At 39.7% G+C, this 14,783-nt stretch overlaps 1 protein-coding gene and 1 non-coding gene across 2 annotated transcripts in view; both read left to right on the top strand.

Moving 5' to 3' along the window:
* Positions 1-14,783, top strand: part of ZBTB11 (zinc finger and BTB domain containing 11) — a 38,827-nt gene that overhangs the window by 7,750 nt on the left and 16,294 nt on the right. Inside the window, exons 2-3 of the mRNA XM_002716730.5 lie at positions 1,434-1,669; positions 2,998-3,229. Of these exons, the coding sequence (XP_002716776.1) occupies positions 1,434-1,669; positions 2,998-3,229 (468 nt within the window). The remainder of the gene's footprint in view (positions 1-1,433; positions 1,670-2,997; positions 3,230-14,783) is intronic.
* On the top strand, positions 8,000-8,130 carry LOC127483081 (small nucleolar RNA SNORA30/SNORA37 family). The gene has a single exon (XR_007909047.2). It is a non-coding gene; the product is annotated as a small nucleolar RNA SNORA30/SNORA37 family (small nucleolar RNA).

Raw genomic sequence — 14,783 nt, 5'->3', positions numbered from 1 at the left:
GGCAGGGACCTAGTAAATTGGGCCATCTTCTGCTGCTTTCTCAGGCACATTAGCAGGGAGCTGGATTGAGTGTAGCAGATAGGACTTGAACCAGCACTCTTATGGGATGCCAGTGTTATAGGTTGTGACTTAATTCGCTGTGCTATGATGCCAGCCCCTAAATATTGGCAGATTTTTATTGTTTCTATTGCATGAGTGCATTGCAGTTCATATGGAAGAAAGTGGGGCTATATAAGTCATTTTATGGTAGGAGAATTGAATAATAAGAATAAACAACAAAACAGTCTACCTCAGCATGGAAATTTATACTTAGTTTCTCTGAGAAGAATGTGTCTTCTGGCCGGCGCCATGGCTCACTAGGCTAATCCTCCACCTAGCGGCGCCGGCACACCAGGTTCTAGTCCCGGTCAGGGCGCCGGATTCTTTCCCGGTTGCCCCTCTTCCAGGCCAGCTCTCTGCTGTGGCCTGGGAAGGCAGTGGAAGATGGCCCAAGTGCTTGGGCCCTGCACCCCATGGGAGACCAGGATAAGCACCTGGCTCCTGCCTTCGGATCAGCGCGGTGTGCCAGCTGCAGCGCGTTGGCCTCGGCGGCCATTGGAGGGTTAACCAATGGCAAAAGGAAGACCTTTCTCTCTGTCTCTCTCTCTCTGTGTCACTGTCCACTCTGCCTGTTAATAAAAAAAAAAAGAATGTGTCTTCTGTGGCAAAAAATGTTCTACATGAAGGATCTCTGAGACCCAGTAGAAAGTGGCCATCAAAGAAGGATGTACTTTTCTCTGAAGGGAGGAGAGAACTTCCACTTTGCTTATGGCCTTGTCTAAATCCTGATGGAGTTTGTGGATTCAAAAGGCTTCCATAGCCTGGGCAGCTCATATCAAGAGCCTTGAGTTGTCACCGACGTCATCCATAAGAGTGTTAATTGTTAAATTAACAACAGGAATCACTGTGCACTAACTACCCATGCAGGACCTCTGTTCTCAATGAGTTGTTATGAGAATTAACTGTAAAATTAGTTCTCAAACAATTTGTGTGTGTGTGTGTGTGTATGCAAATTGTTGAAATCTTTACTTAGTGCAGAGTTGGTCTTCTGTTTATAAAGTTAATTGAAAATGAATCTTAACGGAGAATGGGAATGGGAAAGGGAGGAAGATGGTTGGGAGTGTGGGTGGGAGGGCTGCTATGGTAGGAAGAATCACTATATTCCTGAAGTTGTACTTACGAAATTTGTATTCCTTAAATAAAAGATTTCTTTGGGGGGAAAAAAAGAATGTGTCTTCCATTCTAAACAGTTTTACTATACATCTTTTGTGGGATATGAGTATCTGCACATACAGAGTCAAAAATAAAGTAGTGTGTATAGATTGAATGATATATTCAGTTTTCATATGGAAACATTGTTAGCTTTGACTTGTTAATTTTTATTTTTTTTTTAGGGATATTAAAACAAGTCAAAGATTACATTAAACAGTGTAGCAAATGCCAAGAGAAACTAGATCGTTCTCGTCCAATATCAGATGCTTCAGAAATGTTGGAAGAATTGGGACTGGACCTTGAATCTGGAGAAGAAAGTAATGAATCAGAGGATGACCTGAGCAACTTCACTTCACCTCCAGCTACAGCCTCCAAGCCTTCCAAAAAGAAGCCAGTATCCAAACATGAACTTGTCTTTGTAAGTAGTGCTTTGCATTCAGATTTAATGTTTATAATTAATTTACTAGTGTTTGCAGACCTGGCAAATTTTATTTTTCTCAAACCACTAAGACTGGTTGACTACCAGTACTGATGCTGAAGTTTTTTTTTTCTTAAAGGGATATATAGTGTCATTTATTGTTTTTTTAAAGATTAATTTATTTATTTGAAAGTCAGAGTTACACACAGAGAGAAGGAGAGGCAGAAAGAGAGAGGTCTTCCATCCTCTGGTTGACTCCTCAATTGGCAGCAACGGCCAGAGCTGAGCTGAGCTGAAGCCAGGAACAAGGAGCTTCTGGGTCTCCCATGCAAGTGCAGGAGCCCAAGGACTTGGGCCATCCTCCACTGCTTTCCCAGGCCACAGCAGAGAACTGGATGGGAAGTGGAAGAGCCGGGATCAAACTGGCGCCCATATGGGATGCCGGCATTGCAGGCCGCGGCCTTACTCGCCACGCCACGGTGCCAGCCCCGATGCTTAAGTTTTAAAAGCAGATCTATCTATATGTCTGAAGTATAGTCTGTTGATTATAAAGCTAAATGGGTAATATGCCATGTTGCTGTTTAAGCTAAAGATAAGTTAATAACTTCCTCATCATTGATCATAGGTGTCTGGGTATTCTCTTTAGAATGAATTTAGTAAGCTGTTGGTTTTTTGTAAATCTTAAAAGGGGGGGCTTTTAAGATTTGCTTATTTTTATTTGAAAGACAGAGTTACGGAGTGAGAGGGAAGGACACAGAATGATCTTCCATCCACTGATGCACTTCCTAAATGGCCATAGGGGCCAAAGTGCTTAGGCCATCTTCCACTGCTTTCCCAGGTGCATGGTGCTGCATAGAAGTGGAGCAACTGGGACCCAAATTTTTGCCCATGTGGGATGCCAGCGTTGCAAACAGTGGCTTAACCAGCTGTGCCTCAATGCTGTCCTAGCCTCCTTTATTTTGTAATGATATTAGTACAGATAAACAGAGTACCTCTCTGGAAGCAATTCCTGGGTCTTGCAACAAGATAAATTTAATCTGGTTAGTCTTTGTTTTTTTCTTGTATCCATTTCATACATTGTCAGATTTCTGAGCAATAGGAAGGAAGAGGCAGCAAGAAGTGAGATACCAAGTTTTCATTAGGTCAACTAAAATGATTATAGCAGGAAATAGAGAGGATAACATATCTTTATTTAAATATATGGGTAATACAGTATTGCATCATTACTTAATATCTATTAAAAGTGTTTTGTTTCAGAAGTCTGTTTAAAAGTTAAAAAAAAGTACAGATATATAATCTAATTCTTGATCTCAAACTTAATTTGATAGGTTGACACCAAAGGAGTGGTAAAACGTTCTTCTCCAAAACACTGTCAGGCTGTCTTAAAGCAGCTGAATGAGCAGCGACTTTCCAACCAGTTCTGTGATGTTACTTTGTTAATTGAAGGAGAAGAGTACAAAGCTCATAAGTCTGTTTTGTCAGCTAATAGTGAATATTTTCGAGATCTTTTTATTGAAAAAGGAGCTGTTTCCAGTCATGAGGCTGTGGTGGATCTTTCTGGTAAGAATTTTCTAATATCCTTGTTTTTCGTTTGTAAATATATTGAAGACGGGGCTATGTGTGTATTCCAAATACAGGATATATGCTTAAAGTAGAAGTCCACAAACAGTAGTAGACTATGATTAATAGAAAAGGTCCTATTTAGGAAAGTTTTTAAGAGATGGATGGAAAAATTTGTCATTCCTTATCACTGCCTATCAGGTTGTACTCAGCAGAAGAATTTATGGTATTTAAATTGTTAAAAAGAGTTTGAGAGAAGTCTGCAACTGCATCAGTGTAATTACACTAAATGAATATTAAAAATTAACTGTTAATATCTTATTTTGTGAAACACATAATTACAGAGAACTGTGATAAGTCTGCTTTTTGCTTTTTAAGATTAATCCTTAGACTCACTAATCAAACTGACAGTGTAAGAAAATGAAAATTCTAGGTGAGGTGATTTTTTTTTTTTGTGCTTGTATTATTATTATTGTAAATTGATACTGTCACTTTTTTTATTTTGCCTCATTGGAAGTTATATTTCCCTTCCCCAGGCTCTTGTAATCACTTTTGTCCAGTCCTTTCCCTTTTTATTTTCATTTCTACATATGAGAGAGAACCTATGGTATTTGCATTCTGTGTTTCATTCTCTAGTTTCATCTGTTTTGCTGCAAATGTCAGGATTTCGTTCTTTTTATGGCTGAGTATTAACTCTTGTCTGTATAAACCACTATTTATCCATTGAGGATTCCACTTGGCTGTTGTGAATAGTGCTGCAGTTCACATAGGAGCACAGGTATCTCTTTGATATGCTGATTCCATGTCCTTCAGAGATGTATTCTACTTCAGAAAAGTAGAATAGCTGTTTTTTTTCCCCCCTCCCAGAAACTATTTTTTTTTTAAGTATACAAACTTCATGCATTTCATAATACAACTTTAGGAGCATAGTGATCCCTCCCACCCTACCCGCCCTCCCACCTTTACTCCCACCCTTCTAATAGCTGTTCTTTTTCAGGATTTCTTTATTCTGGATCTTTTTGTGTTTCCATATAAATTATAGGATTTTTTTATTACTGGTTTGTTAAAAATCATTATTTTAATGATTGCATTGAATTTGCAAATCACTTTGGCTCGTATGGACATTTCAATAATTTTAATTTCTTCTAATCCATGAACATGGAAGGTCTTCACTTTGTGTATGTGTGGTCTTCAGTTTGTTTTGATTTTCATTGTAGAGGGCTTTTGCATCCTTGGTTAAATTTATTCCTTGTGAGTGGGATCACAGTTATATATTTGTATTAGCTGTGTAAAAACACAACCTCTTTTTTTTTTTTTTTTTTAAGATTTTATTTGAGAGGGAGAGATAGAGAGGTCTTCCATCGGCTGATTCGCTCCCCAGATGGCTTCAATGGCTGGAGCTGAGCCGATCTGAAGCCAGGAGCCAAGAGCTTCTTCTAGATCTCCCATGTCGGTGCACTTGGGAGCACTTGGGCCATCTAACACTGCTTTCCTAGGCCATAGTGGAGAGCTGGATAGGAAGAGGAACAGCTGGGGACATGAACTGATACCCATATGGGATGCCGGTGCCATAGGCAGAGATTTAGCCTGTTCTGCCACAGTGCCAGCCCCGTTACTGTTTTTTTTTTTTTTTTGATTGCTTTTGTATCCTACAATTTTAATGAATAGTTTATTTATTAGTTCTAATATTCTCTCAGAATATTTAGGTTTTCCTTCATGTTGAACCGGGTTATCTGCAAACAAGGATTATTTTACTTCCTCCTTTCCTGTTTGTATGCCTTTTTTTTTTCTCTTAATTGCTGTAAATTGCTCTTAATTGGCTAAAACTTCCAGTAGTGTATTGAATAAGGGAAGTGAGAGTGAACATGCTTGCTTGTTTCCAGATCTTAGAGAAAATGCTTTCAACTTTTCCCCATTTAATTTTTTTTTTTTGACAGAATGGACAGTGAGACAGAGAGAAAGGTCTTCCTTTTGCCGTTGGTTCACCCTCCAATGGCCGCCGCGGCCGGCGCGCTGCGGCCGGCGCACCGCGCTGATCCGATGGCAGGAGCCAGGAGCCAGGTGCTTTTCCTGGTCTCCCATGGGGTGCAGGGCCCAAGCACCTGGGCCATCCTCCACTGCACTCCTGGGCCACAGCAGAGGGCTGGCCTGCAAGAGGGGCAACCGGGACAGAATCCGGCGCCCCGACCGGGACTAGAACCCGGTGTGCCGGCGCCGCTAGGCGGAGGATTAGCCTAGTGAGCCGCGGCGCCGGCCCTATTTAATATATTTTTGACTATTGAGTTTGCCTTTTTTTATGTTGAGGTATGTTTCTTCCATACCTGATTTGTTTAAGGGTTTTATCTAACATTAATGGATGATGAATTTTTTTGAATACTGTTTCTGCATCTGTTGAGGTGATAATACGACTTTTACCCTTTTTGTTCAGTTGGTTTGTTGTATTGTGTTTATTGATTTGCCTACGTTGAACCATCCCTGGGATAAATCTCTGTTGATCATGGTAAATGATGTTTATGGTGTGCTATTGGATACAGTTTGCTAATATTTGAGAGAGAATTTTTGCATCTATGTTCATTAGGTATACTGGTCTATAGTTTTCTTTTTTGTTGTTAGTCTTTTTTTTTTTTTTTTAATTAATTTATTTGAAAGTCAGAGTTAACACAGAGAGAGAAGGAGAGGCAGAGAGATCCAGCTCTCTGCTATGGCCTGGGAAAGCTGTAGAAGATGGCCCAAGTGCTTGGGTCCCTGTAACTGCTTGGGAGACTCAGAAGAAGCTCCTGGTTCATGGCTTTGGATTGGCATAGCTCCAGCTGTTGCGGTCATCTGGGGAGTGAATCAGCAGATGGAAGACCTCTCTCTGTCTCTGCCTCCTCTCTCTTGGTAACTCTGACTTTCAAATAAATAAATAATAGCTCCCACTGGGGAGCTAGTCAGCAGAGCACCTTCGTGCTGAGCTGTGACTGTAAACTCCCAGTAAGTCTTGTCTGGGTAGCCAATCAGCCTTTTGTCAATATCTATTTGCAAGTTAGCCAGAGAACCTCAAGTTGGGCTCTCTGTTGCTCTACGAAGTCTAGTTGGATTTGTGAGCTCACTGTCTTTTTAGTTGGAATATCTGTGAGGCCCCAGAAATGGGGTGTGTAGAAACTTCTGTCTCCTAGGGTGCTATAATTTCTGACAGTGACTCCTTTTTTCAATATGGTGCTACACTGTTGCTGTCTCTCTGCGGTGATTATGGGGGATACAATGTGAATTCCTTCTCTGTAGTATTCTACAGGTAGCTCTCTTTACTGGGCTCCTACACTATAAGACTGACTTCATTGCCAGCATAAGGTGTCTCCCCTGCAATAGGGATTCCACCCAGCCATGAAGGATCAAGGATCTCAGTTTCTGGTTGGTTTTGTTTCTCTCTGCTGCCCTCACAGGTCTCCTGTTATTCCCTCACTGAATTCTAGTGTTGCTTCTTGGGGCAATCACCTTAAAACGCGCAGCTATTTATTTGTTTCTTTAGTTCTGCCCTGTGGAGAGGAAGACAAATGGTGGGTATCTCTATTCAACCATCTTGAACTCTTCCCCTCCCCCCACCATGTGAGGCTTGTTTCCCACCCACTAGTAAGCAGTGAATTCTGTAGCAGAAACCAACAAGGATCTTTTTGTTGTTGTTGTTAAAGATTATTTTTTAAAGATTATTTATTTATTTATTTATTTTTGTTTATTTATTTTTGGCAGGCAGAGTGGACAGTGAGAGAGAGACAGAGAGAAAGGTCTTCCTTGTTTTGCTGTTGGTTCACCCTCCAATGGCCGCTGCGGCCGGCGCGCTGCGGCCGGCGCACTGCGCTGATCCGATGGCAGGAGCCAGGTGCTTTTCCTGGTCTCCCATGGGGTGCAGGGCCCAAGTACTTGGGCCATCCTCCACTGCACTCCCTGGCCACAGCAGAGAGCTGGCCTGGAAGAGGGGCAACCGGGACAGAATCTGGTGCCCCGACCGGGAGTAGAACCCGGTGTGCTGGCGCCGCAAGGTGGAGGATTAGCCTATTGAGCTGCGGCGCCGGCGAGATTATTTATTTGAAAGGCAGAGTTATAGAAAGAGAGAGGGAGACACAGAGGTCTTCTATCCACTAGTTCACTCTCCATATGGCTGCAGGCTGAAGCTAGCAGTCAATAGCTTCTTTCGGGTCTCCCACGTGGGTGCAGGGGCCCAGGGACTTAGGCCATCTTCCGTGGTTTTCCCTGGTGCATCCAGCAGGGGGCTGGATTGAAGTGGAGCCTCCAGCCCATATGGGATGCCAGTGCCCCAGGAGGCAGCTTTATCTACTCAGCGTACCACAGTGCTAGCCCTTATTACCTGGTTCTTTACAGAAAAACTTTCCTGAACCCTATAGATAAAATTTTATTAATGTTAATTCAGGAAACCACTGTTTAAAATTACTTCTAATATAATTTTTAAGGAAAGAGCTATTATATACATGTTTCATTCAAAGGAATGTTGAAACAACAGCATAATAAACTGATTTTGGGAGGTTATCTTGATATAAATAGCTTCTCAGTGTTTCATAATTCATTAGCATTGCTCTCAGATTGACAAGTAAATTTTACAGAGATGAAAGATCTAGTTAAAATCAATCAAAGGTACATTCTCAGTGCTGCTCTTAAAGAACTCATAATTCTTTCTGCATACTGCTAGGTGTTGACTAATATTCTTGACATTCCTTTCAAAAAATAAATACTTGATTTTCTGTTATTTAATTTTCTGTTCTTAGTAATTGTTTTCCTCTAGCACTTTCACAGATCTTCCCCTAGGCAGTAGGGCCAGGATTTGGTAGCTGGTGCTGAAAGAAAACGGTTGATTGTATCTTTGCCAAGGTACTATATACTGGTGGCAATTGACATTCAACGGGACAGAAGTGGAAACATTGTTTTCCTTCTAATTTGCTTGAGTATTCTCTCTTTTAGCGTAATGCTTAGCCCATTAAATTCCTGCCTTTCTTATTTTCCTTTTTCAGCATTTCAGATTTTTCTATAAATAATGTGGATTTATTTATACTTTTTTAAAGTACACCATTTTTTAAAAAAGATTTATTTTATTTATTTGAAGGGCAGAGTTACAGGTTACAGAGAGAAAGGGAAAGAGAGAGGGTTCTACCATCCTCTGGTTCAGTCCACAAATATTTACAATGGCTGGGTCTAGGTCAGGTTGATGCTAGGAGCCAGTAGTTTCTTCCAGGTCCCCCCCTGGAAGTGCAGAAGCCCAAGGACTTGGGCCATCTTTTGCTACTTTCCCAGGCACATTGGCAGGGAGCTGGATTAGAAGTGGAGCTACCAGGACTTGAACCAGCACCTTTATGGGAAGCTGGCATAGTAGGTGGTGGCTTTACCTGCAACACTATAGTGCCAGCCCCTATACTTGTTTGCTTTTTTTTTTTTATCTTTTCGAAGTTTATTATTACTGTTATTGATGTTTTATATTGTTTTTATTTTTTATTGGCATGTAATAATTGCATGCAGTTATAGGGTGAAATATTATGTTTTGTTTCACATATTTATTGGGTAGTGATCAAATCAGGTAAATTAGCATATCTGTTGCCTAAAAGTTTTTTTCCAAATAAACCTTTTATTTAAGGAATACAAACTTCATGCACTTCATAAGTACAACTTTAGGAATATAGTGATTCTTCCTGCCATATCCACGCTCCCACCCCTCCTCCTCTTCTCTCTCCCATTCCCCACTAAGATCCATTTTTGATTAACTTTATACACAGAAGACTATATAGTAAGTAAATAGTTTACCAGTTTTCATGAAGAAAAAGTGTTCCTCAACAGTTGAGACAAAGGGCTGTTCAAAGGCATTGCATCTGAAGTTAATTTCACTTTTTTTTTTGAAACTTAATTAACTTTAAAGAAGCGCTCAAGAGTGATACATCTTTTTCAAGGTCTTAGACATAATTATAATACAACTCTTTGAGGACAGAGGTCCTGCATGGGATGTTAGCGCATAGTGACTCCTGTTGTTAATGTGACATTTAATACTCCTATGTATGACGTCAGTGACCACCTTAGGCTCTTCACATGAGCTACTTAGGCTGTGAAAGCCTTTTGAATCCACAGACTCCACCAGTATTTAGAAAAAGTGGAAGTTCTCTCCTCTCTTCTGAGAAAAGTACATCCTTCTTTGATGACCACTTCTTTCTGCTGGGGTCTCACCCACCGAGGTTCTTTAGTTAGGACATTTTTTGCCACAGTTCTTGGCTTTCCATGCCTGAAATGCTCTCATGGGCCAGACCAGAACGCCTTAAGGGCTGATTCTGAGATCAGAGTGCTACTCAAAGCGATTGTCATTTTATGAGTCTGCATTCTATGAGACTGCTTCCCATGTTGGAGCCTTCACTCCTTTTTAATTCTATCTATTATAATTACCAGACTCTTAATCCTATCCATATGACTGCTCTAACACTTAAGATGGTATTTTTACCACTGAGCTTAAGGGGATTTGGGGCCTCATGGCCAGTTTTTAAACTGTACCCTTAGAAGTAAGCATAGGGATGTATGCAGAACTATACAGCTTTACAGTTACAGTCTTCATATACTTCATAATTATGGCTTTAGGAACATGGTGATTCTTCCTACTGTGCCCTCTATCCCACCCATAGTCCCATCCTTCTTCCTCCTCTCTCTTATTCCCACTCTTATTTTTTACTGAGATCTATTTTCAGTTAACTTTATACACATATATTTAACTCTATGTTAAGTAAAGAGTTCAGCAAATAGTATGGAAAAAAAAAGACTTTCCTCATCTGTCAAGACAAGGGCTGTTGAAGTCATTGTTTCTCAAAGTGTCAATTTTACTTCTACAAATTGCCTTTTTGGTGCTCTATTAGTTATCACAGGTCAGGGAGCACATATCATATTTGTCCCTTTGGGCCCTATACTTGGTTTTCACTCTCCTTGTGGTTCTCTTTACACAGATGTATTTTGTTTGAAAAGAATGTACATTTTTTTTTAGTTGGGTGCAGTTTCAGCATATTGTGCATTATATTAAGCTATTGTTAATTTTTTTTATAACTTTATTTTCAGTTTGTTTTGAAAGGCAGACAGAGACAAAGACACAGACAGGGAAGTATCTTCCATTCAGTGGTTCATTCCTCAAATGCTTGAAATAGCCATGACTGGACTAGGCTGAAGCCAGGAGCCCAGATCTCAATACAGGTCTCCCATGGGTGTGGCAGGGACCTAAGTAGTTGAACCATCCTCTGCTATCTCCTAAGGTGTGCATTATCAGGAAGCTGAATTTGAAAACAGAGCAAGGACCCAAACCTTTACAGTTTGATATGAGAAATAGGTGTCACAAGCAGCATCTTAACCAATGTGCCAGACATCTGCCCCCATGTTAATTTAAAAAAAATAGCTATTTATTTATTTTATTTTAACTTTTATTTAATGAATATACATTTCCAAAGTACAGCTTATGGATTACAATGGCTCCCCCCCCATACCTTCCCTCCCACTCGCAACCCTCTCCTTTCCCACTCCCTCTCCCCTTCCATTCACATCAAGATTCATTTTCAATTCTCTTTATATACAGAAGATCAGTTTAGCATATATTAAGTAAAGATTTCAACAGTTTGCATCCACATAGAAACACAAAGTGAAAAATACTGTTTGAGTACTAGTTATAACATTAAATCACACTGTACCGCACATTAAGGACAGAGATCCTACATGAGGAGTAAGTGCACAGTGACTCCTGTTGTTGACTTAACAAATTGACACTCTTGTTTATGGCATCAGTAATCATCCTAGGCTCTAGTCATGAGTTGCCAAGGCTCTGGAAGCCCCCTGAGTTCACTGACTCTGATCATATTTAGACAAGGTCAGTGTGGAAGTTCTCTCCTTCCTTCAGAGAAAGGTACCTCCTTCTTTGATGACCTGTTCTATTGGGATCTCACTCGCAGAGATCTTTAGGTGTTTTTTTTTTTTTTCTTTGCCAGAGTGTCTTGGCTTTCCATGCCTGAAATACTCTCATGGGCTTTTCAGCCGGATCTGCATGCCTTAAGGGCTGATTCTGAGGCCAGAGTGCTGTTTAGGACATCTGCCATTCTATGAGTCTGCTGTGTATCTTGCTTCCCATGTTGGATTGTTCTCTCCCTTTTTTATTCTATCAATTAGTGTTTGCAAACACTAGTCTTGTTTATGTGATCCCTTTGGCTCTTAGTCCTATCATTATGATCAATTGTGAACAGAGATTGATCACTTGGAATAGTGAGATGGCATTGGTACATGCCACCTTGATGGGATTGAATTGGAATCCCCTGGTATGTTTCTAACTCTACCATTTGGGGCAAGTCAGCTTGAGCATGTCCCAAATTATACATCTCTTCCCTCTCTTATTCCTACTCTTATATTTAACAGGGATCACTTTTCAGTTAAGTTTCAACACTTAAGAATAACTGTGTATTAATTACAGAATTAAATCAGTCATATTAAGTAGAACAGACAAAAAAACTACTAAGAGGGATAATGTATTAAGTTGTTCATTAACAGTCAGGGCTATGCTGATCAAGTCACCGTTTCTCATAGTGTTCATTTCACTTTAACAGGTTTCCTTTTTGGTGCTCGGTTAGTTGTCACCTATCAGGGAGAACATATGGTATTTGTCCCTTTGGGACTGGCTTATTTCACTCAGCATAATGTTTCCAAATGCCTAACAGGGATCACTTTTCAGTTAAAATTTATTTAAACAGCTAAGAATAATTGTGTGTTAATTACAGAGTTCAACCAATAGTGCTAGAACAAAAAAAAATACTAAAAGGGATAAAAGTATTACATTGTACATCAACAGTGAGGACAAGAGCTGAACAAGTCACTGTTTCTCATAGTGTCCATTTCACTTCAACAGGTTTCCCCTTTGGTGCTCAGTTAGTTGTCACCAATCAGGGAGAACATATGATATTTGTCACTTTGGGACTGGCTTAGTTCACTCAGCATGATGTTTTCCAGATTCCTCCATCTTGTTGCAAATGACTGGGTTTTACTGTTTTTGACTGCTGTATAGTATTCTATAGAGTACATGTCCCATAATTTCTTTATCCAGTATACTGTTGATGGGCATTTGGGTTGATTCCAGGTCTTAGCTATTGTGAATTGAACTGCAATACACATTAATGTGCAGACAGCTTTTTTGTTTGCCAATTTCATTTCCTTTGGGTAAATTCCAAGAAGTGGTATGGCTGGGTTGAATGGTAGGGTTATATTCAGGTTTCTGGGAGAGGGAGGGAAGCCATTATAATCCATAAGCTGTACTTTGGAAATTTATATTCATTAAATAAAAGTAAAAAAAAAAAATATTCAGGTTTCTGAGGAATCTCCAGACTGACTTCCATAGTGGCTTAACCAGTTTGCATTCCCACCAACAGTGGGTTAGTGTCCCTTTTTCCCCACATCCTCTCCAGCATCTATTGTTGGTAGATTTCTGAATGTGAGCCATTCTAACCGGGGTGAGGTGAAACCTCATTGTGGTTTTGATTTGCATTTCCCTGATTGCTAGTGATCTTGAACATTTTTTCGTGTATCTGTTGGCCATTTGGATTTCCTCTTTTGAAAAATGTCTATTGAGGTCCTTGGCCCATCTCTTAAGTGGGTTTTTTATTTTGATGTTGTGGAGTTTCTTGATTTCTTTGTAGATTCTGGTTATCAACCCTTTATCAGTTGCATAGTTTGCAAATATATTTTCCCATTCTGTCGGTTGTCTCTTCACTTTCCTGACTGTTTCTTTTGAAGTACAGAAACTTCTCAATTTGATGCAATCCCAAATGTTAATTTTGGCTTTGACTGCCTGTGCTTCTGGGGTATTTTCCGAGAAGTCTTTGACAGTACCTATATCTTGCAATGGCCAAGCCTGGGCCAGGTTGAAGCCAGGAGGCAAAGCTTTATCCAGGTCACCCATGTGGATGCAAGTTGCCAAGGACCTGGACTATCTATCTTCCATTTCTTTCCCAGGCACATTAGCAACGAGTTGGATTGGTGGCAGAGCAGCTAGCACATGAACCAGCACTCATATGGGATACCAGCAGTGCAGTCAAGCAGCTTAACCCAGTATGCCACAGCACCTGCCTCCAATAAAATAATCTTTACTGATTATTTTGTGTACTCTGTCTGTTGGTACTCCATTTTTCTGATTCTCATTAGAATTTCTTCAATCTTTGTTTTCTATATCTTGAGGCCATGCTGTTAGGTTCTTGTGTGTTTAGAGTTATTGATTCATGATAAAACATCCTTTATCATTATGTAGTAGCTATTTTTTCAAAGATTTGTTTATTTGAAAGAGTTACAGAGAGAGAGAGAGAGACACCTTTTGTCTGTTGGTTCTTTCCCCCTATGGCCACAATCGCTGGTACTGGGCCAGTCTCCCAAGTGGGTACAGGGCCCAAAGACTTGTTCCATCCTCTACTGCTTTTCCCAGGCCATTAGCAGGGAGCTGGATCAGACATGGAGCAGCTGGGTCTAGAACTGGCCACCCATATGGGATGCTGGCATTGCAGGTGGCAGCTTTACCTGCTATGCCACAACGTCAGCTCTGTGAATAATACTGTTGTGGTTTTCCTGGGGTATCTTTTCTTCCATATTTTTTCAGTTGCTTGGTATCTTTATGCTCTTGAAGTCTCCTTAAACATTGTCCTTCTGGATTTTGTTTATAATCTGTTAGGAATATATTTGACTTAATCCTGTGTGGAAATAGACTTCTTAATTATGTGGATTGTTGTCTTTCATCTGTTGAGAAACATTCTTTACTAGAAATTATCCTACCTAATTTCTTTCTTCTACCATTCTGAAACTGAAATTAGATACCCAATTTATCTTGTCTTTTAATCTTCCCTCGTATATTTTATTTCCTTCTGATTTACTCTGGAAAATTCTGAAAATTTATTCAGTCTGTTTCCTTTACCAGGTAATAACATTACTTCAAATTTTTCTGATTTGATTTGGGCTGTTTCTGCTAGCTTTTGTTTATGGTGCCTTGTTTATTTTTTAAACTGTGTACATTGGTTATTATGTTTAGAAGTTTGCAGGAAATATTGTTGAGTTGGGTTAAAGATGTCTTCCACAGATGAAACATTTGATTATTTGGATGCTGGGAATATTATTGATCTGAAACCACTTTAAATTCTCAACTTGATTTTTTTTTAGACATTATAGTGCTGTATATTCAGCAAATCAACAAATGAAGCCTGGTTTATGGTCATGGCCATTCAGGGAAAATTTTGGTACTCTGAATCTTAGTACCATGGCACTGAGTATGTTTGAAAGTATTTCAAAAATACTTTTAACTACGTAAAGTGTCAGTGTTAGCGAACATACTACTAGGTCTAAAGTCCTTGTCATAATTTTATATCTGCAGTAATTGTTGTCTTTCGAGATGAGACTTTAAAGTTTTTTAATTGTGAAGAAAACAAAATATACCCTCTTAATGACGTTTTAATACAATTCAGTAGTTTTAACTATATTCACATTGTCATGTAGAAGATCTCTAGTTTTCTTTCTTTTTAAATTAATTTTTAACAAA

This window comes from Oryctolagus cuniculus, chromosome 4, assembly GCF_964237555.1.
Source record: "Oryctolagus cuniculus chromosome 4, mOryCun1.1, whole genome shotgun sequence".
NCBI lineage: Eukaryota > Metazoa > Chordata > Mammalia > Lagomorpha > Leporidae > Oryctolagus > Oryctolagus cuniculus.
Note: the sequence above shows the minus strand (reverse complement) of the source record. Positions and strands in the feature narration are given on the sequence as shown.